At 44.9% G+C, this 23,864-nt stretch overlaps 1 protein-coding gene across 29 annotated transcripts in view; it reads right to left on the bottom strand.

The window, feature by feature from the left end:
* Positions 1–23,864, bottom strand: part of STAU1 (staufen double-stranded RNA binding protein 1) — a 61,702-nt gene that overhangs the window by 2,185 nt on the left and 35,653 nt on the right. For 13 of the 29 annotated variants that reach the window (XM_086331455.1, XM_086331474.1, XM_086331460.1 and 10 more), the window contains 8 exons: positions 17,961–18,059; positions 6,003–6,215; positions 4,897–5,040; positions 3,607–3,753; positions 2,303–2,378; positions 1,783–2,102; positions 1,088–1,210; positions 241–326 (listed from right to left, as the gene is read on the bottom strand). In XM_086331455.1, the coding sequence (XP_086187581.1) occupies positions 241–326; positions 1,088–1,210; positions 1,783–2,102; positions 2,303–2,378; positions 3,607–3,753; positions 4,897–5,040; positions 6,003–6,215; positions 17,961–18,059 (1,208 nt within the window). Of the gene's footprint in view, positions 1–240; positions 327–1,087; positions 1,211–1,782; positions 2,103–2,302; positions 2,379–3,606; positions 3,754–4,896; positions 5,041–6,002; positions 6,234–17,960; positions 18,060–23,864 lie in introns of all 29 variants that reach the window. The other 16 variants (XM_086331454.1, XM_086331467.1, XM_086331459.1 and 13 more) reach the window with 2 other exon arrangements.

Raw genomic sequence — 23,864 nt, 5'->3', positions numbered from 1 at the left:
CGTGAGGGCGGGGCTCGCCGCCTTGTACATGGTTGTGACTCGCGCCCTGTGACTGTGCTACCTAGTCACACATTTCTTTTCTTTAAAGGTGGCACCTCTGCCCGAAACCTGGAAACTTTCAGGGGAAAGGGACAGAAAGTGGCTAAATCAGCAAGTGTTTCCCAGGAAGTTGAGCAGACAATTTGAACTTAATGCAAATGAGGAAGAGAACTGCCTTTCCATGTAAATCAGCTCACTCACACAGACATTGGTCCATTTCCTGTTCTCGGCATCTCTGTATTCTGTTGGTCCAGCTCAGACAGCAACTTTAAAATGTTCAGTGCAGCCTGGTGAGAATGAAAAGTCAAAGTCAAACCGTGGCCACCGCTCAGGACTCGAGTACACGACATTGCACAGCAACCCGAGGCTTCTCCTGCCCAAGAAAATACACGGGCCACTGAATAACCCTCTCACGCGTGCATCTTTAATTAAAAATATAAATGTACAAAGTTATCCAGGGTTACCTCACTGAATCATACCCTCTGTTAATTTTATTATGTATCACATTACAGTATTTTCATCCTGTGGTCACCAGGCTACAAATTTTATATCCCCACTTTAATGTAAAACCTCTGTTTCTGTGTTAGCATTAGAATACATCCCCTCAGTGACATATCATGAATGCATTATATTCCATTAGATGAATATACCATAGTTTATGTCTATTAATTTAATCAATTCCTTTTCTTGGTTTTAATATTTCTTAACAGTAACAATTTCATCTGAACAGAACATTAAAATGAGAGTCTAAGCTGCTAGAACTTGGGGCTGCAATTCCTTGTTCTGGTCAGAGGTGAAATGAATTCAGTATCTAGAGCCTTTCAAGATTCGGGTCCCCCTCAGGTCAGCAAGGAAAGGCAGGAAAGGGTTGGCCAAAGCCCCTGAGTTCTGACAAACAGAATGAGACATCGTGCCAGTAATCTAGGAGCAGTCTTCAGAAATATGACATCCACAGAACAGCCAACTGTGCCCACAGTCCGCGGACAACCCTCTCCCTGTCTCTGAGGCCAGCAGCAAGCTGGGGCCGGGCCCCGCGTGGGGGACGCACCATGTCGTGGCAGGACTCCACGTCCTTCCCGATACCGTGGCTGATCAGGGGCGGCTGAGAGGAGCAGTTGATAAGAGATACAAATTCGTTCTTGTTGTTTTTGGGGAAGTCTTTGTATTCAACCTACAAGGGAAAAGAGAGCTGAGGTGAGGGACTGGGAGAGGCGGCGAGGTCGAGGGGGCGCAGGGCTGTGGCTCTGGGTCTGCGTCCCTGTCTCAGCCCAGCGTGTCTACACCAGCTTCTGCTCTGCAGGCACGAAAGGCCATCCGTGGGGCCTGCTGTGAAGGGGCAGGCATGATACCAGAGCCTCAGCTTCCAGAATCTCCGAAGAATCTAGACATCTACTCAAAAACCCTGGTCTGGAAGACCCGTGTCCCTTCCTAGCCCTGGAAAGGGCCAGCACAACACATCTGTTCTCACTAAAGTCTAAATTTGTAACGACCACTGGATTAGAGGCTTCATTATTATGGTTGCCCTGGAATTTTAAAATTCACCAAAGATTGAGGATATTCTTACTGTCCAGGGTTCTAACATTTCCCATGCCTCCTCCGTTCCTCAGAATCATCCTTCACCAGGCATCCCCCAACCATCCACCTAGACCAAGAGCTTGCTTTAAAAAACAAGGTACTTGATTCTCAGAGAAACCAGAGAGGACCACAGAGGTACAGACCGCACAGCTCGGGCTGAACGGTTACCTGGAATCCCTGGACTGTGCACAGATAGTCCAGCTGCTCAGAGGGTCTCGTCAGAGGTCCGTGGGGTGCGTGGCCTGAAGAGATGTTACTCTTTAAAATGGTCTCGGCTGTAGGCGAGGTGCCCCCATACAACAATTCTCGGGCTATCATGGCAGTTACCGTGGCCTTGGCAGGATTCGGAGCTACCCTGGCGAAATCTTTGGTGTGATGTCCTTGACTGACTCCTACTGCCTGGGCAACCTCGGGCACCATGGGAAGGATTCCAGCAGGCAGCTGCTGATGACTAAGATAAGGCATCCTAAACTCATCTTCTTTATTGCCTGCAGAGGGACAAGGACAAATCAACTGCCTGGAAAAATGTTACATAGCCCCACCCTGGCCCGCCCTCAGCACAGCACAGGGACAAGGCGGAGCCCAACACCAAACTCTGTACCTCGCTCACCAGGTACCTGCTACCACCGGGAACCACGCAAAGGCCAGAAGCACAATCAGATCAGGACAGTGTTAACATCACACTTACTAGTCCCATTTTCATCCCCAGAGCCAGGTTCAAAAAAGGTTACTTTTCTTCCATCCCCTGGTTTCTTTATAGGTGTCTTAAAAAAAAAAAAAGGCCATGAGCATCAATGAAACCGTTCAAAAATTAGTTCCTGCTGTCCAAAACTACACAAACTCCAACCAACAACTCTTGGTTTATTAACTTTTAAATAAGAGGGCACAGGCAGGAAGGCCTGTGCAACTTGCCCCCCAGCAGAGCCCATCTCCTCCCCAGGCACACATGCAGCCACGTCAGCCTGTCCGTGAACAGCATCTAACAGAGGGGCCTCTGCTCTGTGCTCAAGAGAGGAGAGGGGAACGTTTAACGGGAAAGAGCCAGAAGATAGGAGACTGATAGAGCTGACCAAGAAAGAAACTTTTAGGTTGATGCTAAACAATTAAATAAAGACTATTTCCTGAAGCAAATGTCCAACTAAAGGATAAGGTGACAAATCAAAGGTAACAAATAGAGGGGAGAATATTACACAATAAAAATTATGCCAAACACAGCAGTCTCCTTTCTGGGAAGACAAAGGCGCCTGTGATGCCCTGCAAGATTTTGGAATGAAAGCCCCCAAAGCCAAGTCCAGGATCTCTACAGATTCTCTGGTGAGTGCTTGGGATCCCCGTTATTAACTATGTGGCCACAGCTGATGCCATCCATCTGTCTCTGCTGACAGCACTGGCTGACAGAACTCAATCAGTCCTGGTATTTTCAAGTTTATCCCAAAAGGACCATCCAGTGTCTGGAAACAAGGTCAGCCACAGCTTTCGTTGCGGGTCCTGCTTACCAACCTCGGCAGAAGTGCAATTTTCAACATGGGATCATTTCTATCTAATGTTCAATTCATAATGAAAAAGAAACCGCAGACTACGATCTGGCCCTGGATCTAACATCACGCTATCCCCATGTCCCAGGAAAACTACAGCCTGCTCTACAACAAAAGCCTAAGGCTGATGAGCCTTTATGGAGGCCTCACTCTAGGGGCACAGATGAGAGAATCGTACACTGGTTTGGAGCAAGCTGCCCTCCAGCACAGCACCCGCAGCACGGAGACACTGGCGCAGTAACGACCTAACCCAGCGCCATGCCTGGAGCCGTGGACACGCGCCTCCCCTCCCGGGCACCCTGCAGAGGTGCAACGGCCAAGACCCTGCTCAGCACGGCGGCTCTGCAGCCAGAGGAGGCGGCCGTGCCCTAAAGCTCTGCCCTGGAGGAGCCAGAGGCCCCGCAGATGAGCTGAGCAGGTCATCCTGCAGTTAGAAGGACACAGAGCCCGAGCGCACCTTCTCCTCTGACTTGAGGGCAGGTTTGGAGGGCTGGGCCTGCGGGACTTTGAAACCGAGGATCTCCAGCATGTTCTCGGCCGCGTTGCGTTTGGCCACCTTCTTGTTGGTGCCTGAGCCTTCTGCCGTGTGGTTTCCCACCTTGACCTGCATACGGAAGGCAGGACTCGGATCAGTGCTCAAACCTTCAGAATAAAGACCCGCCAGGAACGGAAGAGAAGCCACAATGATCAGAACGCGGATGGCTTCACAGTGCTGCCCTGGAGCTGGTTTGTACCAGCCCGCAAGAGCGCATCATGAAACACTGAGGAATTGGTTGGAGGGCTGGTGGTTAAAGGTAGTTATTATTAAACTAACTGCCTCCCCTAACAGCGGCCGTTACGTTAAACACACCAGCACACCACAGCTCAGCATCCCCTTCCAAGCTGGTCTTGTTGCTGCTGTGTGTGAGTCACTCAGCCATGTCTGACTCTGTGACCCCACAGGCTGTAGCCTGCCAGGGGTCCTCTCCATGGGACTGTCTAGGTGAGACTAGTGGAGTGGGTTGCCATTTCCTTCTCCAGAGACTCTTCCCGACCCAGGGATTGAACCTGTGTCTCCTGCATTGGCAAGCGGGTCCTTTACCACCGGGCCACCTGGGAAGCGGGTCTTGACGACAGACCAAAACCAAAAGCCCCGTGTCACAAACGTTAAGGAAACCCTGGCCTGTGAGGAGAGCTATGAGGTTGAATCCCAACCTGGCATCCACCAGCCATCTGACTCTGGGCAAATTACTGAGCACACTGCAGTTGTCTCTTGTATGTGGAAGGATCATTCCTCTTCTTGCCCTGACAGTGGAGTGAGACACCAGGCTAACTGCTGGTGCTCTATGAGCTCTAAACTGCTGCACAGAGTTTCCTGTTTTTCTCCAGAAAACACTATGAAATTCCCATCACAAATTCAGCTGCCTGTACGAGTAACTGTTCCCTCTGCACAATCTGAAGTGTAACCCCAGTCCATGGATTCCAGATCCTACAGAAGGATCAGGAGGAGCGGGAATAGATCCTTTACACAGTTTATAAGACAATATAAACCTCTGAGGGGTAACAAAGAAGAAACAGGCGCCTTCCTGCTGACACAGCAGCACGTGTGCTGTGCAGCACGTGTTAAGGCATCAAGTTACGGCAAGCAGTGATCTTAGAAACACTGGGTGGCAGGGCGACGCACTGGGCCCGGCCTCCTGAGGGAGGGGCCCAGCCCTGGACCGCTTCCGGCCGAGACAGGAGGACGCCCACAGCCCGGCTGGCCCACCTGCATGACAAACTCCCTGCGTCGCGGAAGGCCCCGCTCAGCGAGCAGCAGGTACTCCGGCTCCTTCTCCTTCTTCGCCTGCTGGATCTGGGCCAGTCTGCTGATCGGGTTCATCCCCTGGCCACACTCGGGGCCGCCCTGTAGCTGAGAAACAGTCCAGGTAGAAACCATGTGCTGAGTTAGTCACAGAGAAGACCCTGCCGATTCAGAGACCGGGACACAACAGCTGAACACCTCTATGTTGATCTAATGGCTGAGAATTAATCACATTAAAAAAAAAATTTTTTTTTCATTGAAAGATGCCTCAATGATTTTGATTGCTCTGAGGTGATTTTAGGTCTTCTTAGCAAACCAATGTCACCATTCATCATGAGTAGGCAAGCATCGTTGTAATGTGTGCTTTTGAACAGTAAGTCAATGGATGATAATAAATGAAGAGGTAAAAAAACTTAACAAACACTCCCTAAAACTACCCCAAAGCCTACATTATAAGGATGGGTTTCCAGCTTTCTTAACAATGACTCAAACTCCAGAGATCATTTATATATATGTAAAATATATATATATTCCTAACGTTCCTACGCAAAGAATGCTAAGTTGTGTGTGACAAAAACTTGTATTCTGACACAACGTGAGACTGTACGGACAATGAGAGCAAAACGGACCCTGGCATTCCTAAACGCCCCACAGGGACCCTCCCTTCCCTGGGAGGCTGGGGGACAGTGCAATGCTTGAATGGCTCACGAGCATGACTCAAAAGCCTAGCAGAAGGTACTGTACTGTATGCGTCTGACTCCTGGCCGCCCCGGACACCCCTCTGCCCAGGAGTCTCCCGCTCACGCAGAACCGTGCAGCGGGCACGAGACAAGCAGCCGGGTTTCCTCTCCCCGCAGATGACCACAGCTGCTCGCGGGGTCCACACCCAGGGCCTCCGCCGAGCCTGGCACTGCGAGACCCGGGGCTCCTGGGAGCGGCCCCAGGCGGCCCCAGAAGGACTCGCGAGGCGGGCGTGTGCAGGCCAGTGCCCTGCCTCTCTCACCAGCCTTGCAAACCCCCAGCTGTCTTCAGGCAATGGAAACGCCCTCTGCTTTCAGGCACGTTCTTACCCTGACTATGGATTTTGTTTTCTTTTTGATTCTAGGCTTCACCCGCTCCACTGTAGGCAGGGGTGGTAACTTCTTCAGCTCCTCGAGAACAGCTATAGCAGCATTTTTCTTTGAAATCTTCTTGCTCTTCCCTTCACCTTCCCCCACAAACTCCCCAACCGACACCCTGGTCACAAAGCTCTTCATGTGGGGTGGGCCGCTCTCCCGGGCAACCTGTGTTGGAGGGAAAGACTGAGTGAAAGCGTGACAGACACGCATTACCGGCTGCGAGGCACACTGCTCAGCGTGGCAGCCGGGAAAGGGCGCGTAAGGACAAGACTCACTAAATGAAGGCAGTGTCAACGTGGAGAATTCTGAATGCTTTTTTCCCCATTTCTTTTACCCCCCTACTTGTTAAAGTTCTCAGGTCTGATGAGTCCAAAAGAACCATGGAACAGGGCACCATTTTCTACCTCCACCACCCAGGATCACAGACAGTCCTGAGTTTAGCGTGCTCCCCTGCAAATGGCAGCAAGGCAGCTAGCCCAGCAAAGCCCAGAAATAAACGCAGCACTAAGAGTTCAAGTTTAATGTTTGCGCTGAGCCACCAGCCAAGACCAAGCTTATTAAATACTGGCTGCTCTGAGCTATAAAAAGGAATGAGAAAATCTCCAAACACGTAAAGTGATTTCTAGCACTTGGTAAGTAAAGAAAGCAAACTGCAAAGAGTGTTTAAAAAAAAAAAGGTGCGGCGTATTAAATCTATATATACATACACACACATAAATAGACATACGTATGTGTTTATATGCTTCTTTTTTTGCAAAAGGAAACTCAGGAAGGATAAAGCACAAACCAATGGAATTAAACAGTTTGCTACAGTAGGTGGGGGGACGGACTGGGGTAGGCGAACAAGAGGACACTTTTGAGAATCTTTTTGTGTAGTTTTCACACTTTGGACCATTTACTGTTACACATATTAAAAATGTAAGTCAAGAGAAATGGGGGAAATACTAAAATGGATTATGAACAGAAACCTAACTTTATATTAAAGTGATTACATAATCACACAGAAGGAAGATAAAAATCAAATCCAACCTACATTAGGAAAGATACCCTTGAAAAGAACAACTGAGTTATCAGACTTACAATGCCAAACGTCAAGACGTCCTGTAGTTACAGAATCTGTGACATCATGGTATTGTTTAGCGATAAACCAATAAATCAATAAACCAGAATGCAGAAAGAGACCTGCACATATACAGCCTCTTGATGTTCAGCAAACACGAACCAAAGCAAAAGCAAAGTCCTTCTCTTTTTTTAATGCCACTGGAGCAACTAGATAACCAAGATCTCAAATTCTACCCAAACAAGAATTAAGCTAAAACAGACACAAATATGAAAGTTAAAACTATAAAATAGCTTTCAGAAGAAAACATAAGAGAAAACTTCATGACCATGAGGCTGGCAAAGAATTCTTGGACACAAACCATAAAGTAAAATTAGAATTCCTCAAAATTAAAATACTGCTCATCAAAAGATAATATTTAAAAAGTAAAAAAGGGGGAGTTTGGGGAAGAATGGATACATGCATATGTATGGCTGAGTCCCTTTGCTGTCTACCTGAAACAACCACAACATTGTTAACTGCCTACATACCCCAATACAAAATAAAAAGTTTAAAATCTGGGGGGGGGGGGGGGGGGGGAAGAGGTAAAAAAGGGAACTCAGAGTATGGGAGAGAATATTTGCAATATATGTACCAAACAAAAGAATTATACCCAGAACACTGAAAGAAATCCTACAAGTCAATAATAAAAAGACAAATACTCAATTAAAAAAATACTTCAACAGGCACTCTTGGCAAGGACAGGGAGCCAGTGGTAGAAGTGTATCACTTTGGGAAATAGTTTGATAATTTTTACATGAACACCTGCCCTCTGACCTAGCAGCTCTGGCTGCACATGCACCCAGGACGACTCAGCAGCCTCATTCACAGCAGTTCCCAACGATCCAGTGTCCACCAACAGAGCAACGGACACGCTGCACTCCATTCGTACAGGGGAACAGCACCTGGCATCAAACTACTGAAACATGTGGATGGGACCTAACAGCAAACAATCCGTACTGTACACGAAGTCTAAGAACACAGAAAACACGGCTACAGAGACTGCAGAAAGCAGCTGTTTCTGGGTGGAATGGGGCACAGGGACTTACAGAGGTTATGATAAAGTTCCATATCTTGATCTGGGTAATGAACTTTTTTTTTTTAACACACACTAAAATGTAGTAGGCTGTGCACTTAAGATACCTACATTCACTATATAATAGACTTTAGCATAGAGGAAGAATAGTCAAGTCACGAAAGCAATGCTCTGAAGACACGTTCAGTGTGCAGATAAAAAGCTCAGATAACTTGGACTTTACTTAGGACGCTTGCGGGTGAGGGTGTGGATAAATATATTGATGTTGTTGGGAGCCCGAGTCTCATGATGGGAAAAGATCCAAACGTGGAGGAATGAAACCGAGGAAGAGCCCTGTGATGATGGACTGAAAGCAGAGGGATGAACCTGTGGTTCTGTCAACAGCGTACCCATCTCCTAGTGCCATCTTCTGCTAACAGGGTCTGGAAGCAATGACTTGCAGCAGCAACAAGCTGACCTCCCCTCAGTCCAGCCCCTACGTGCCACTCTGTTAAAGGGAACCAGAGCTCCTTGGAAGAACAGTTGAGACCATTTGTATTCGAATCTCCATTTCTGCCAGGGCCAAAGTTAGAACAGGGAAAGTTCCAAGTAAGGCGAAAACACTGTTGTATCACAAAGGAATGAAGGTCTCTCAAAGTCGGAAAAGGGGAGTTGAGAGCCAGCACAAAGGGACACTAAGACCTCCAAATACAAAACACAAAAGAAAAAAAAACCTTGCCTATTACCTCACGGTACACATAAAAATTATAACTCAAAATGAACCGTAAATCTAAACTTAAGAGACAAAACTTCTAGAAGAAAACAAAGGAGAAGGACCTTAGATTTGGCAAATTATCTCAGATGGATCACAACCACCATGAGCCATAAAAGAAAAATTTAGCAAACTAGACTGCTCCAAAATTAAATTATTTTTGCTTTTTGGGAAAATACTGTTTAAAAATGAAAAGACAAGCCACAGACTGGGAGAAAATACTTGGAAAATACCTATCTGAGAAAAGAACTGTATTCAGAATATATAAAGAACATATAAAATCCAATAATAAAAGATAACTCAAAACCCTGACAAAAGATAAGAACAGACACTTCTCCAAAGAAGATGTACAGATAGTAAACAGGCGTATGAAAAACATGCTCAATACTGCTAGTATGCAGGGAGATAAAAATTAAAACCGAAAGTTACGACTACACACCAACTAGAAACGGACCACACTGAGTGTGAGAGAGGGCACAGAACCACCAAAGCCCCCACACACGGACAGTGCTGTGCTTTCAAGTAGCTCGGTCGTGTCCGACTCTCTGCAACCCCATGGACTGTAGCCCACCAGGCTCCTCTGTCCACGGGGATTCTCCAGCCAAGAATATTGGAATGGGTTGCCATACCCTCCTCCAGAGACTCTTCCTGACCCAGGGATTGAACTCAGGTCTCCCGCATTGCAGGTGGATTCTTTACCAGCTGAGCCACAAGGGAAGCCCAAGAATACTGGAGTGGGTAGCCTATCTCTTTTCCAACAGATCTTCCCAACCCAGGAATCGAACTGGGGTCTCCTCTGTTGCAGATGGATTCTTTACCAACTGAGCTGTCATGAAAGCCCATGTATACAAGTATCTTATTGCCCTTTATGTGGCTTCTTTAATGTAGTGCAGATTTTGAGTCCATATGTTGTATGAATCAGTAGCTCATCTTATTTCTGAGTAGTATTCTACTGTCTGGATTCACCATAACTTATTCACTCCACGTTCAAGGTCAGAAGGGGCGGCGGTGAGGAGATACCCCTCGTCCAAGATAAGGAGCAGTGGCTGCGCTTTGCTGGAGCAGCCGTGAAGAGATACCCCATGTCCAAGGTAGGAGAAACCCAAGTAAGACGGTAGGTGTTGCGAGAGGCATCAGAGGGCAGACACACTGAAACCATACTCACAGAAAACTAGTCAATCTAATCACACTAGGACCACAGCCTTGTCTAACTCAATGAAACTAAGCCATGCCCGTGGGGCCACCCAAGACAGGCGGGTCATGGTGGAGAGGTCTGACAGAATGTGGTCCTCTGGACAAGGGAATGGCAAACCACTTCAGTATTCTTGCCTTGAGAACCCCATGAATAGTATGAAAAGGCAAAATGATAGGATACTGAAAGAGGAACTCCCCAGGTCAATAGGTGCCCAATATGCTACTGGAGATCAGTGGAGAAATAACTCCAGAAAGAATGGATAGAGCCAAAGCAAAAACAATACTCAGCTGTGGATGTGACTGGTGATAGAAGCAAGGTCCGATGCTGTAAAGAGCAATATTGCATAGGAACCTGGAATGTCAGGTCCATGAATCAAGGCAAATTGGAAGTGGTCAAACAGGAGATGGCAAGAGTGAATGTCGACATTCTAGGAATCAGCGAACTGAAATGGACTGGAATGGGTGAATTTAACTCAGATGACCATTATATCTACTACTGCAGGCAGGAATCCCTCAGAAGAAATGGAGTGGCCATCATGGTCAACAGAAGAGTCCGAAATCCAGTACTTGGATGCAATCTCAAAAATGACGGAATGATCTCTGTTCGTGTCCAAGGCAACCATTCAATATCACAGTAATCCGAGTCTGTGCCCCAACCAGTAACGCTGAAGAAGCTAAAGTTGAATGGTTCTATGTAGACCTACAAGACCTTTTAGAACTAACACCCAAAAAAGATGTCCTTTTCATTATGGGGGACTGGCATGCAAAAGTAGGAAGTCAAGAAACACCTAGAGTAACAGGCAAATTTGGCCTTGGAATACGGAATGAAGCAGGGCAAAGACTAATACAGTTTTGTCAAGAGAACGCACTGGTCATAGCAAACACCCTCTTCCAACAACACAAAAGAAGACTCTACACATGGACATCACCAGAAGGTCAACACCGAAATCAGACTGATTATATTCTTTGCAGCCAAAGATGGAGAAGCTCTATACAGTCAGCAAAAACAAGACGGGGAGCTGACTGTGGCTCAGATCATGAACTCCTTATTGCCAAATTCAGACTTAAATTGAAGAAAGTAGGGAAAACCACTGGACCATTCAGGTATGACCTAAATCAAATTCCTTATGATTATACAGTGGAAGTGACAAATAGATTTAAGGGACTAGATCTGATAGATAGAGTGCCTGATGAACTATGGACAGAGGTTCGTAACATTGTACAGGAGACAGGGATCAAGACCATCCCCATGGAAAAGAAATGCAAAAAAGCAAAATGGCTGTCTGAGGAGGCCTTACAAATAGCTCTGAAAAGAAGAGAAGCCAAAAGCAAAGGAGAAAAGAAAAGATTTACCTTTTGAATGCAGAGTTCCAAAGAGTAGCAAGGAGAGATAAGAAAGCCTTCCTCAGCGATCAATGCAAAGATATAGAGAAAAACAACAGATGGGAGAGACTGGAGATCTCTTCAAGAAAATTAGAGATACCAAGAGAACATTTCATGCAAAGATGGGCTCGATAAAGGACAGAAATGGTATGGACCTAACAGAAGCAGAAGATATTAAGAAAAGGTGGCAAGAACATACAGAAGAACTATACAAAGAAGATCTTCACAACCAAGATAATCACGATGGTGTGATCACTGACCTAGAGCCAGCCATCCTGGAATGTGAAGTCAAGTGGGCCTTAGAAAGCATCACTATGAACAAAGCTAGTGGAGGTGATGGAATTCCAGTGGAGCTCTTTCAAATCTTGAAAGATGATGCTGTGAAAGTGCTGCACTCAATATGCCAGCAAATTTGGAAAACTCAGCAGTGGCCACAGGACTGGAAAAGGTCAGTGTTCATTCCAATCCCAAAGAAAGGCAATGCCAAAGAATGATCAAACTATCGCACAATTGAACTCATCTCTCACGCTAATAAAGTGATGCTCAAAATTCTCCAAGCCAGGCTTCAGAAATACGTGAACCGTGAACTTCCAGATGTTCAAGCTGGTTTTAGAAAAGGCAGAGGAACCAGAGATCAAATTGCCAACATCTGCTGGATCATCGAAAAAGCAAGAGAGTTCCAGAAAAACATCTATTTCTGCTTTATTGACTATGCCAAAGTCTTTGACTGTGCGGATCACAATAAACTGTGGAAAATTCTGAAAGAGATGGAAATACCTGACCATCTGACCTGCCTCTCGAAAAATTTGTATGCAGGTCAGGAAGCAACAGTTAGAACTGGACATGGAACAACAGACTGATTCCAAATAGGAAAAGGAGTACACCAAGGCTGTATATAGTCACCCTGCTTATTTCACTTATATGCAGAGTACATCATGAGAAACGCCGGGCTGAAGAAACACAAGCTGGAATCAAGACTGCTGGGAGAAATATCAATAACCTCAGATATGCAAATGACACCACCCTTATAACAGGAGAGTGAAAAAGTTGGCTTAAAGCTCAACATTCAGAAAACGAAGATCATGGCATCCAGTCCCATCACTTCATGGCAAATAGATGGGGAAACAGTAGAAACAGTGGCAGACTTTATTTTTGGGGGCTCCAAAATCACTGCAGATGGTGATTGCAGCCATGAAATTAAAAGACGCTTACTCCTTGGAAGGAAAGTTACGACCAACCTAGACAGCATATTAAAAAGCAGAGACGTTACTTTGCCAACAAAGGTCCATCTAGTCAAGGCTATGGTTCTGTGGTCATGTATGGATGTGAGAGTTGGACTGTGAAGAAGGCTGAGCGCTGAAGAATTGATGCTTTTGAACTATGGTGTTGAGAAGACTCTTGAGAGTCCCTTGGACTGCAAGGAGATCCAACCAGTCCATTCTAAAGGAGAGCAGCCCTGGGACTGATCTAAAGCTGAAACTCCAGTACTTTGGCGACCTCATACGAAGAGCTGACTCATTGGAAAAGACTCTGATGCTGGGAGGGATTGGGGGCAGGAGGAGAAGGGGACGAAAGAGGATGAGATGGCTGGATGGCATCACTTACTCAATGGACATGAGTTTGAGTGAACTCTGGGAGTTGGTGATGGACAGGGAGGCCTGGCGTGCTGTGATTCATGGGGTCATAAAGAGTCGGACACAACTGAGCAACTGAACTGAACTGAATTCATCCATTTCTCTGCTGAAGAGCATCTTCATGGTTTTCAGTTGTTGGTGATTATGAGATGATACATGTACGTGATCGCTTTAATCAGAATCACTAAAAACCATGAAACTGTTCTTCAGCTGGGAAATGGATGAGTAAGTTGTGGTGAATTCAGACAATGGAATACTACTCAGAAATAAGAAATAAACTACTGATACATACAACGCATGGACTCAAAGTCTACACTACATTAAAGAAGCTGCATAATAGGCAATAAGATACTCTTGCCAGGAGATCTGTAATCTTTCAGATTATAACTTTCTAAAGGGACAACACTGAACACACTGTACCTGGTGGACCATCTGTTACAACATGAGAGGCCTGAGGGCAGGAACAGAACAAGGGACGATGGCCTTTCTTATCATGATTTACAATATAATTACGGAAAAAGGTCATGTCTGGGTTGTGTTTTCTAAGACGGCTTTATATTTTTACGTGCTCTTTCCAGGCTTCTCAAAATGTTATTACCCATTCCTGTTAAATAAATAGACAAAGGGAAAGCCCCAAAAGACCAAAAAAAGGCAGTATATTCAATAACTCCATGTATGTAATATTTTGGAAACAAGCAAAAGGTATGGACAGACAGCAGATTGATGCCTGCCCAAGGGTGAGGATGGAGGGAAAGGGACTGACCGCTAGGGGACTAGGGGAAACTTAACGGCATGAAAGACGTTCTTTATCACAGTGGTGGCAGCAGTTACACAACTGCACTATCAAAACACATCAAATCAGACACATAAACAGGACCAGTTTTACTTCATGTAAATTATACTCAAGAAGTCTGACCTCTCATCCCCTCACCCCCCAAAAATAACCTAATAGAGGCATGTCAAAGGATACTGGAGCTAGTCTGAAGGGCAATCTGAACATTAAAATGACAAGCGAGAATAATGGAGTAACATGTAGAATTAATCTATACTAATATAAATTAACGCATTCCCTGGTGGCTCAGTCAGTAAAGAATGCACCTGCAGTGTGGGAGACTTGGCTTCGAGCCCTGGGTTGAGAAGATTCCCTGGAGGAAGGCATGGCAACCCACTCCAGTATTCTTGCCTGGAAAATCCCCATGGACAGAGGAGCCTGGGGGGCTGCAGTCCATGGGGCTGCAAAGAGGCAGACACAACTGAGTGACTACGCACATTAACAATATAAGGCAGGAGGAGATTTTCTTTGGACATGCAGAAGATGAACATTTGACATCCACCACAGTGATACCTGGTGCTGGAAAGAATCATCAATGACTGCTAGAAACACTGAGGAACTCTGTAAGGACATACACAGCCTTCAAGCATCTTCCCACAGGCTGTGGGTTAACTACAAAGGGAAAGAAAGTCTCCTTGGAGGGGCGCACATCTGGTGCAGACAACGGAATTAGCGTCACTAACTCAGGTAAAACGACACCATGCAATGCTGAGAAGAACTGACGTCAGTTCTTCAGTGCTCCTGTTTAAAAAAAAAAAAAAGCATAAACTGAAACTAATCATGAGGCAAAAAATCCAACCAACCCAAATTTAGGGCCATTACATAAAACTGACTTTTAAAAATACCAATGTCATAAAAGACCAAAAAAAAGCTGAGTGACAAATTAAAGGAGACTAAAGAGATGCACCAGCTAAACACAATGTGTGATCCTATACCAGGCTCAAGACCAGGAAAATAAAGGAACACCATGGGGACGATGCCAGTACATGAATCTGGGACGCACATTAGGAAACAGTACTACAGCAGTGTTACGCTTCCTGTGTGGACAATTAGATGATAGTTATTTAAGATCATGTCCTTGCTCTTAAGAAACACATACTGAAATATTTGGAGTCAAAGATCTGCTTCTTGCTCTCAAATGATTCAGCTAAATAAACTGTAGAAAAACATGTAGGTTTAGAGAACAGAAGAGCAAAGGTACTAAAACGTGGAGGCTGGTGACCCTGGTGAAGGCCACAGTCACAGTCCTAGCCTTACAACTTGCCACTGGCCTGAAAAACTGCAAAGTAAAAAGTGGAAAAGGCGATGAGGAAAAGCGTGTGAGCCCACATGTGCTGTGCTCCCGAGGGGAGAGCAGGAGCACCTCAGCTCAGGGAGCGGACGGCTGCCCTATGAAGGAGGCTGCGGAAAAGAGCCTCACTCCATGGCGCCCGCAGGCTGACCTCGGCAAGCCGGCTGGCTGCCCCCCACCCCGACAGCCCACCTGCCGAGCGCTACCTCCCTAAGCAAGGTTCTCACGTCCTCAGACGAGACCCGAGAATTAACAGTATCCACCCTGATGCTCACGTCAAATCCACGCCCATCCTGGGCCCACTCTCACTGCCTGCTCACATCATAGCCCCGCCACCGAGCCCATTTGAATTCAGTGGGATCAAGTCACGACTGCCTCCCAGGGACTTGTCAATGAGCACAATACTTTTAACTACAACGATTTTATCAAAAAGCAAGCGGTCTCTACTTTTCTGAAAAATTATACGAATGGTTCTTGTTTTCTCCTATTGCTTCCAACATGACATATCTTGCTGTCGAAAAACGAAAAAACAAAAAAAACCTATTCTTTTCATTTACTTAGTAACTGTTCCCTGAGCATCCAATATCCAATATTTGCCAACTAATCTTCCAGGTGCCAGGACAGAACTGTGGGGAAAATGCAAGCTCCTGCCCAGCCTAACAATGGAAGCTAACATCTGGCTTTTGATGAACATTTGCTCCGTGAGAGCTAATTAATAATAAAAGCACTCATACTAACAAACTCGATGCTACACGTACACACAAACTGTCATGTTCTAAAATAATTACCTTAAGAGACAGTCACCACCAGAGGGCATTCCCACAATTTCTTTTGTGACTACTTGACAATTCCCTGCTGTATGTTATTTATTCCTGAACAGCAAAGTCTGAAAGCCAAATCTAAAACCTAAACACAAGTAGAGGTGGGGCAGAGGCAATCTCATTCCCAAATTCCAAAGCAAAAACAGAAACTGGCAATCCCTTACTGAGGTCCAAGGAGCTCGGGGACCCTCAGGCAGAGCAGAGGTTAGTGTGAGCAGGCGAGACACATCACCAGGGTCTCGGGCCCTGGCCAGCAGTCATCTCTGTGACCTTTGTCTGACCTGAGAAGGCAGGCCTCTCCCACCCCACAGTCTTCGGATCCCTCCCTCCGGTCTTTAAACACCCACTCGTGTGCCACACTAATTCTTCAGCAGGGATTAGTGTGGGGAAAAGTGTTTCTTCCCTTTTCCACAACAGGTTCCCAGGGAGACCTTGTGGCTTCCTTGGGTGGAGCGCCCACCTGGTTCCCACCCAGCAACAGCCTTGTTATTCTGAATGTCCTGTCTCATTGCCTCCCTCCCAGAACAGAGAAAGGCTGGAAGGGATGCGGGGCCAGGGAGGAAGATGCCAGCCCCATCTGGCATGCTGTGCTCTGGAAGCGGGGAAAAGACACTGGTCCTGCCTGCTGCGACAGGGCGGGGTACTGCCGCAGGATGCAGGGTGGCCCTGTGACCCAAGGGCAGCTCCCCAGCCCCATCTGGGCCTCATGGCAGCAGGTGAGCACGGCCAGCTAGGTCAGAAATCATCTCTATTCGAATGAGAGAGTAAGGACTGAACTCAGGAGCCAGCTTAGGGTACTAGTACATAACAGGAGATATCCTATAAAAGTCATATAACTCAGACATGAAATCTGGGGATTACCTAAAACTACAGAGCTAAAGTATTTTACAGGATAATAAATTTCAGGTAGGCTTTTTAAAACAGAAAAAGGCCAAAAGAACTTATGAACCACTTAAAATTGTTTTAAGCAGACGTGCTGTGCTTAGTCGCTCAGTTGGGTCTGACTCTGTGACCCCATGGACTGGTAGACCACCAGGCTTCTCTGTCCATGGGATTTCCCAGGCAAGAATACTGGAGTGGGTTGCCATTTCCTTCTCCATTTAAGCAGATGTCCCACCTCAAATTTCATTTGTCTCAAGTAACTAGTATGTTGAGCTTAAAGCTCTTTGGAAAACTAGATATATACATACTTTATAATTTTGAAAAACCAAATAATTGATTAAAAAAACTATTAAAATACAACCCTGCATAGCCAAGCACAGAACTCAAATGAAAGAATTTACAAAGAATTTTCAAAACCTAGGGAAACCTAAAATAAAAAAAATTCCCCCAACCTGCCTAATCTATCTGGACTCACTGTGCCTTTGAAGGAAACATACACTAAATGATCTTATTTTCCATTTTGAACTGGTAATTGTTAATTACTGTTTTTAGACCACAAAGTCTCCAATAACAGACTGAGGTTACTAAATGGGCGAACTGGGAGGCACACACCACACAATGACAAAACCTAAGTTCTTTTAACAACTACTTGGACACTTGAGCAGAGTCTTGATATTGGGGGGTAGCATATGCTTCTGAGACTCTTATGAAGGCAATGGACCCTCCCTCCAGAAGAAAACGCATGGGAACATAAACACGATCCCCTTCAGACCATTTTAGGAGGTTCACAGACATACTGAGGCCACCTACGGACTGTCTGGAGATTCATGGCTGCCCTAGGACCAAATACTGCTTTGCTAAATATGAAGTCTGAATCTTAGATGTGAAGATTTGCATATATGTGATCATCATTCCAATGTTATTTAGGAAAAATACTATTCTGATGATGAACACCAGGAGTATAACAGATGCGTAAAATAAGCTTACCTCAAAATTCACAGGCAAGTTCCGTTTAAGTGCAATCTCAAACACTTGACTTATTTCAGATTTATTGAGATTTTCTTCTTCTGACTCTCTTCCATTTACCTAAAGGAAGAATAACCGGTTAGAGTTAACTCATGTTAAAAAGCTGTCAATATCCCAGCTGCAATGATAAACCTTAAAATTAAAAGCACTGAACCGAGGCTCTATGGACTGAGCACTAACCCCATGAACACAGCAGCACGTGGACTGTGCATCAGTGAAATTTAAAAGGTTTTAAAAAACGTCCTATCAAATTCTGGTCAGTTTACACCTCATAAATCCACCATAAGCAATCTACACATAGCAGGGCTCTACATATAATCAGCCTGACGGTGAGAGCCACGGCCACTCAGGAGCGGCGCTCCCGAAGCCCCCTGGATTTGTCCCCCCGCCCCCAAAGGACAGGCAAGCCACACTCTAGAAACAAGCAGTCAGTCTATGTGGGCCACAGCAAGGACAAATGGACGTCTCTCCACCTGGGTATGTGGGTTTCTGATTTGGACGAAAAGTCGCTGGAAACCACTTTAAAAAAAAAGCTGCAGTGCAACAGTTATAAAACCACTATGGGTCTCACACTTCACTGCTGCTGGTGAAAACGCAAGATGCAAACCAACAAAACTGCCTGCCGGCTTAGTTGCTTCAGTCGTGTCCAACTCTTTGTGACCCCATGGACTGCAGCCCCCCAGGCCCCTCTGTCCACGGGGTGCTCCAGGCAAGAACACTGGAGTGGGCTGCCATGCCCTCCTCCAGGGATCTTCCCAACCCAGGGATCAAACACATGACTTTTATGTCTCCTGAACAGGTAGGCAGGTTCTTTACCACTAGCACCACTAGCCTTGAACAAAAGCTGCCTCCAGCTCTGTAACAAGGTCCATTTACAACCTGCAGGGGCTGGACTAAGAGGGGCAGAGATCTCTGTGCACGTGGCCCACAAGGATTCTACACTGTGCAGGGGTGGTAATATGAGAAACAAGATCAGCAGTGATCCTAAAAAGGGCAATGCACCGTGCTTTTCTTATTTCTGGGGATTCTTTAATCAAAGAACTTGTAAAATCTTAGTTTCAAGATCAGGATTTCTCTGACAGGAACCTGTGGCTGAAATTACTGAACAGGCAATGTGTAGCCAAATCGAGGATTCGATCTGTTGTGTATTTCCTGAGGTAGAGTCTAACCCTAACCTAGGATCCATATTTCAAGCTACAAACAAAAGAAAGTTCTAAATTAAAAAAAAAATTAAGAATTAAGAATAGGATCCTATAAACACAAATTTAACCAGACAATGTAATTTCGTCTCTCCTTTCATGATAAAATTTTCTTTCCATCTGGTTTCATTTTACCCCTGCCTGGTGATATACTGTTTACATAGCAATTTCTGATGGTTTAATAAGCTGAACACATTTTTACACTTGTTGTTTAAATCCTAAAGAGAAAGAGGGCCTGCCGTTTTATGAGTGAATCTTTAAAGCCATAAATCTCCAAGCAAGGTATCTTAGAATTCTAGGTTTCCACAGAGGTTTGGTTTGAAATTTATTTTTTAAATAGGTTTAAACAAACCTATTAAAAAGCATTTTTAAAAGTAATCCTGTTCAACAAATAGTGCTGGGAAAATCAGATATCTACACACAGAAAAAATGAAGTTGGACTCTTACCTCATACCACATTCACAAATTAACTCAAAATGGATCAAAGACCTAAATGTAAGGGCAGAAAGTATAAAACTCTTAGAAGAAAACACAGGGGGAAAGCTTCATGACACTGAATTTCGCAATGATTTCTTGGATAGAACACCAAAAGCATACGTAAATTCTGACATCATCAAAATTTAAAACTTTAGTACAAAAAAACTACCCCAAAAACGCTGGTACATTAAAGGACACAAGAGAACAAAGACAACCCATAGAATGGAAGAAAATACTCACAAAGCACATATTTGATAAAGAATTAATGTCCAGAATACATAAAGAACTGTAACAACTCAACAACAAATAATGCAATTCAAAAATGGACAAAGGATTTGAACAGACATTTCTCCAAAGGAGACATGCAATTACACAACATCACTACTCAAAGAGATCAGATCAGTCGCTCAGTCGTGTCCGACTCTTTGTGACCCCATGAATCGCAGCACGCCAGGCCTCCCTGTCCCTCACCAACTCCCGGAGTTCACTCAGACTCACGTCCATCGAGTCAGTGATGCCATCCAGCCATCTCATCCTCTGTCATCCCCTTCTCCTCCTGCCCCCAATCCCTCCCAGCATCAGAGTCTTTTCCAATGAGTCAACTCTTCGCATGAGGTGGCCAAAGTACTGGAGCTTCAGCTTGAGCATCATTCCTTCCAAAGAAATCCCAGGGCTGATCTCCTTCAGAATGGACTGGTTGGATCTCCTTGCAGTCCAAGGGACTCTCAAGAGTCTTCTCCAACACCACAGTTCAAAAGCATCAATTCTTCAGCGCTCAGCCTTCTTCACAGTCCAACTCTCACATCCATATATGACCACAGGAAAAATCATAGCCTTGACTAGACGCAACTTTGTTGGCAAAGTAATGTTTCTGCTTTTGAATATGCTATCTAGGTTGGTCATAACTTTCCTTCCAAGGAGCAAGCGTCTTTTAATTTCATGGCTGCAGTCACCATCTGTAGTGATTTTGGAGCCCAGAAAAATAAAGTCTGACACTGTTTCACTGTTTCCCCATCTATTTCCCATGAAGTGGTGGGACCGGATGCCATGATCTTCGTTTTCTGAATGTTGAGCTTTAAGCCAACTTTTTCACTCTCCACTTTCACTTTCATCAAGAGGCTTTTGAGTTCCTCTTCACTTTCTGCCATAAGGGTGGTGTCATCTGCATATCTAAGGTTACTGATATTTCTCCCGGCAATCTTGATTCCAGCTTGTGTTTCTTCCAGTCTAGCGTTTCTCATGATGTACTCTGTATATAAGTTAAATACACAGGGTGACAATATACAGCCTTGACGAACTCCTTTTCCTATTTGGAACCAGTCTGTTGTTCCATGTCCAGTTCTAACTGTTGCTTCCTGACCTGCATACAAATTTCCCGAGAGGCAGATCAGATGGTCTGGTATTCCCATCTCTTTCAGAATTTTCCACAGTTTATTGTGAGCCACACAGTCAAAGGCTTTGGCATAGTCAATAAAGCAGAAATAGATGTTTTTCTGGAACTTTCTTGCTTTTTCGATGATCCAGCGGATGTTGGCAATTTGATCTCTGGTTCCTCTGCCTTTTCTAAAACCAGCTTGAACATCTGGAAGTTCACAGTTCACATATTGCTGAAGCCTGGCTTGGAGAATTTTGAGCATCACTTTATTAGCGTGTGAGATGAGTGCAATTGTGCAGTAGTTTGATCATTCTTTGGCATTGCCTTTCTTTGGGATTGGAATGAACACTGACCTTTTCCAGTCCTGTGGCCACTGCTGAGTTTTCCAAATTTGCTGGCATATTGAGTGCAGCACTTTCACAGCATCATCTTTCAGGATTTGGAATAGCTCAACTGGAATTCCATCACCTCCACTAGCTTTGTTCATAGTGATGCTTTCTAAGGCCCACTTGACTTCACATTCCAGGATGTCTGGCTCTAGGTCAGTGATCACACCATCATGATTATCTGGGTCGTGAGGATCTTTTTTATACAGTTCTTCTGTGTATTCTTGCCATCTCTTCTTAATATCTTCTGCTTCTGTTAGGTCCACACCATTTCTGTCCTTTTCTTTGCATGAAACGTTCCTTTGGTATCTCTGATTTTCTTGAAGAGATCCCTAGTCTTTCCCATTCTGTTGTTTTCCTCTATTTCTTTGCATTGATCGCTGAAGAAGGCTTTCTTATCTCTTCTTGCTATTCTTTGGAACTCTGCATTCAGATGTTTAAATCTTTCCTTTTCTCCTTTACTTTTAGCCTCTCTTCTTTTCACAGCTATTTGTAAGGTCTCCCCAGACAGCCATTTTGCTTTTTTGCATTTCTTTTCTATGGGAATGGTCTTGATCCCTGTCTCCTGTACAGTGTCACGAACCTCATTCCATAGTTCATCAAGCACTCTATCTATCAGATCTAGGCCCTTAAATCTATTTCTCACTTCCACTGTATAATCATAAGGGATTTGATTTAAGTCATACCTGAATGGTCTAGTGGTTTTCCCTACTTTCTTCAATTTAAGTCTGAATTTGGCAATAAGGAGTTCATGGTCTGAGCCACAGTCAGCTCCCCGTCTTGTTTTTGCTGACTGTACAGAGCTTCTCCATCTTTGGCTGCAAAGAATATAATCATTCTGATTTCGGTGTTGACCATCTGGTGATGTCCATGTATAGAGTCTTCTCTTGTGTTGTTGGAAGAGGGTGTTTGTTATGACCAGTGCATTTTCTTGGCAAAACTCTATTAGTCTTTGCCCTGCTTCATTCCGTATTCCAAGGCCAAATTTGCCTGTTACTCCAGGTGTTTCTTGACTTCCTACTTTTGCATGCCAGTCCCCTATAATGAAAAGGACATCTTTTTTGGGTGTTAGTTCTAAAAGGTCTTGTAGGTCTTCATAGAACCATTCAACTTAGCTTCTTCAGCGTTACTGGTTGGGGCACAGACTCGGATTACTGTGATATTGAATGGTTTGCCTTGGACACAAACAGAGATCATTCCGTCATTTTTGAGATTGCATCCAAGTACTGGATTTCAGACTCTTTTGTTGACCATGATGGCCACTCCATTTCTTCTGAGGGATTCCTGCCTGCAGTAGTAGATATAATGGTCATCTGAGTTAAATTCACCCATTCCAGTCCATTTCAGTTCGCTGATTCCTAGAATGTCGACATTCACTCTTGCCATCTCCTGTTTGACCACTTCCAATTTGCCTTGATTCATGGACCTGACATTCCAGGTTCCTATGCAATACTGCTCTTTACAGCATCGGACCTTGCTTCTATCACCAGTCACATCCACAGCTGAGTACTGTTTTTGCTTTGGCTCCATCCCTTCATTCTTTCTGGAGTTATTTCTCCACTGATCTCCAGTAGCATACTGTGCACTTATTGACCTGGGGAGTTCCTCTTTCAGTATCCTATCATTTTGCCTTTTCATACTATTCATGGGGTTCTCAAGGCAAGAATACTGAAGTGGTTTGCCATTCCCTTCTCCAGTGGACCACATTCTGTCAAATGTGGTCCACTGGAGAAGGGAATGGCAAAGAGAAACGCAAATCAAAACCACAGTGAGATAAACCTCACACCCATAAGGACAGCCACAGATAATGGTAGTGTTGTCAAGGTTGTGTAGAAATTGCAATCTTTCTGTTGAAAGAAACTGCACATTTCTGTTGAAAATGTAAGATGGTATGGCCTCTGTGGAGAACAGTATGGTGCGTTTCTGAAAAATTTAAACATAGAATTACAATATGATCCAGCAATTTCACTGCTAAACAGATACTCAAAAGAATTAAAAGCAGGCATTCAGATACTTGTACATCAATGTTCACAGCAGTATTATTCACAATAGCCAGAAGATGATAATCACACAAACGTCCATCAACAGATGAATGGATGAAAAAAATGTACAGATACAACGGTCAGTCTTAAAAAGTAATGGGGTGCGGGGGGGAGACTGGAATTATAAAACAAGCTACAACACAGAGGAACCTTGAAAACATTATGATAAATGAAGTAAGTCAGACACAAAAGACAAATGTGCACTGACACAAGGTATCTCCAATAGTAAGCACAGAGACAGACGCAGGACAGAGGTTCACCACGGGCCTAGGACAGCGGGTGTCCGTCAGTCCTGCAGTTTGGGTGTGACGTGGAGAAAGGGTCTTGAAAATGGACAGTGGTGACGGAGGCACGCACCGAGAATGTATTTAAGGCCACTTTTTGTG

This window comes from Bos grunniens, chromosome 13, assembly GCF_055505025.1.
Source record: "Bos grunniens cultivar Pamir isolate PY7600 chromosome 13, Bosgru_T2T1.0, whole genome shotgun sequence".
Lineage (NCBI taxonomy): Eukaryota > Metazoa > Chordata > Mammalia > Artiodactyla > Bovidae > Bos > Bos grunniens.
This window is presented reverse-complemented; position numbering and strand designations above follow the sequence as displayed.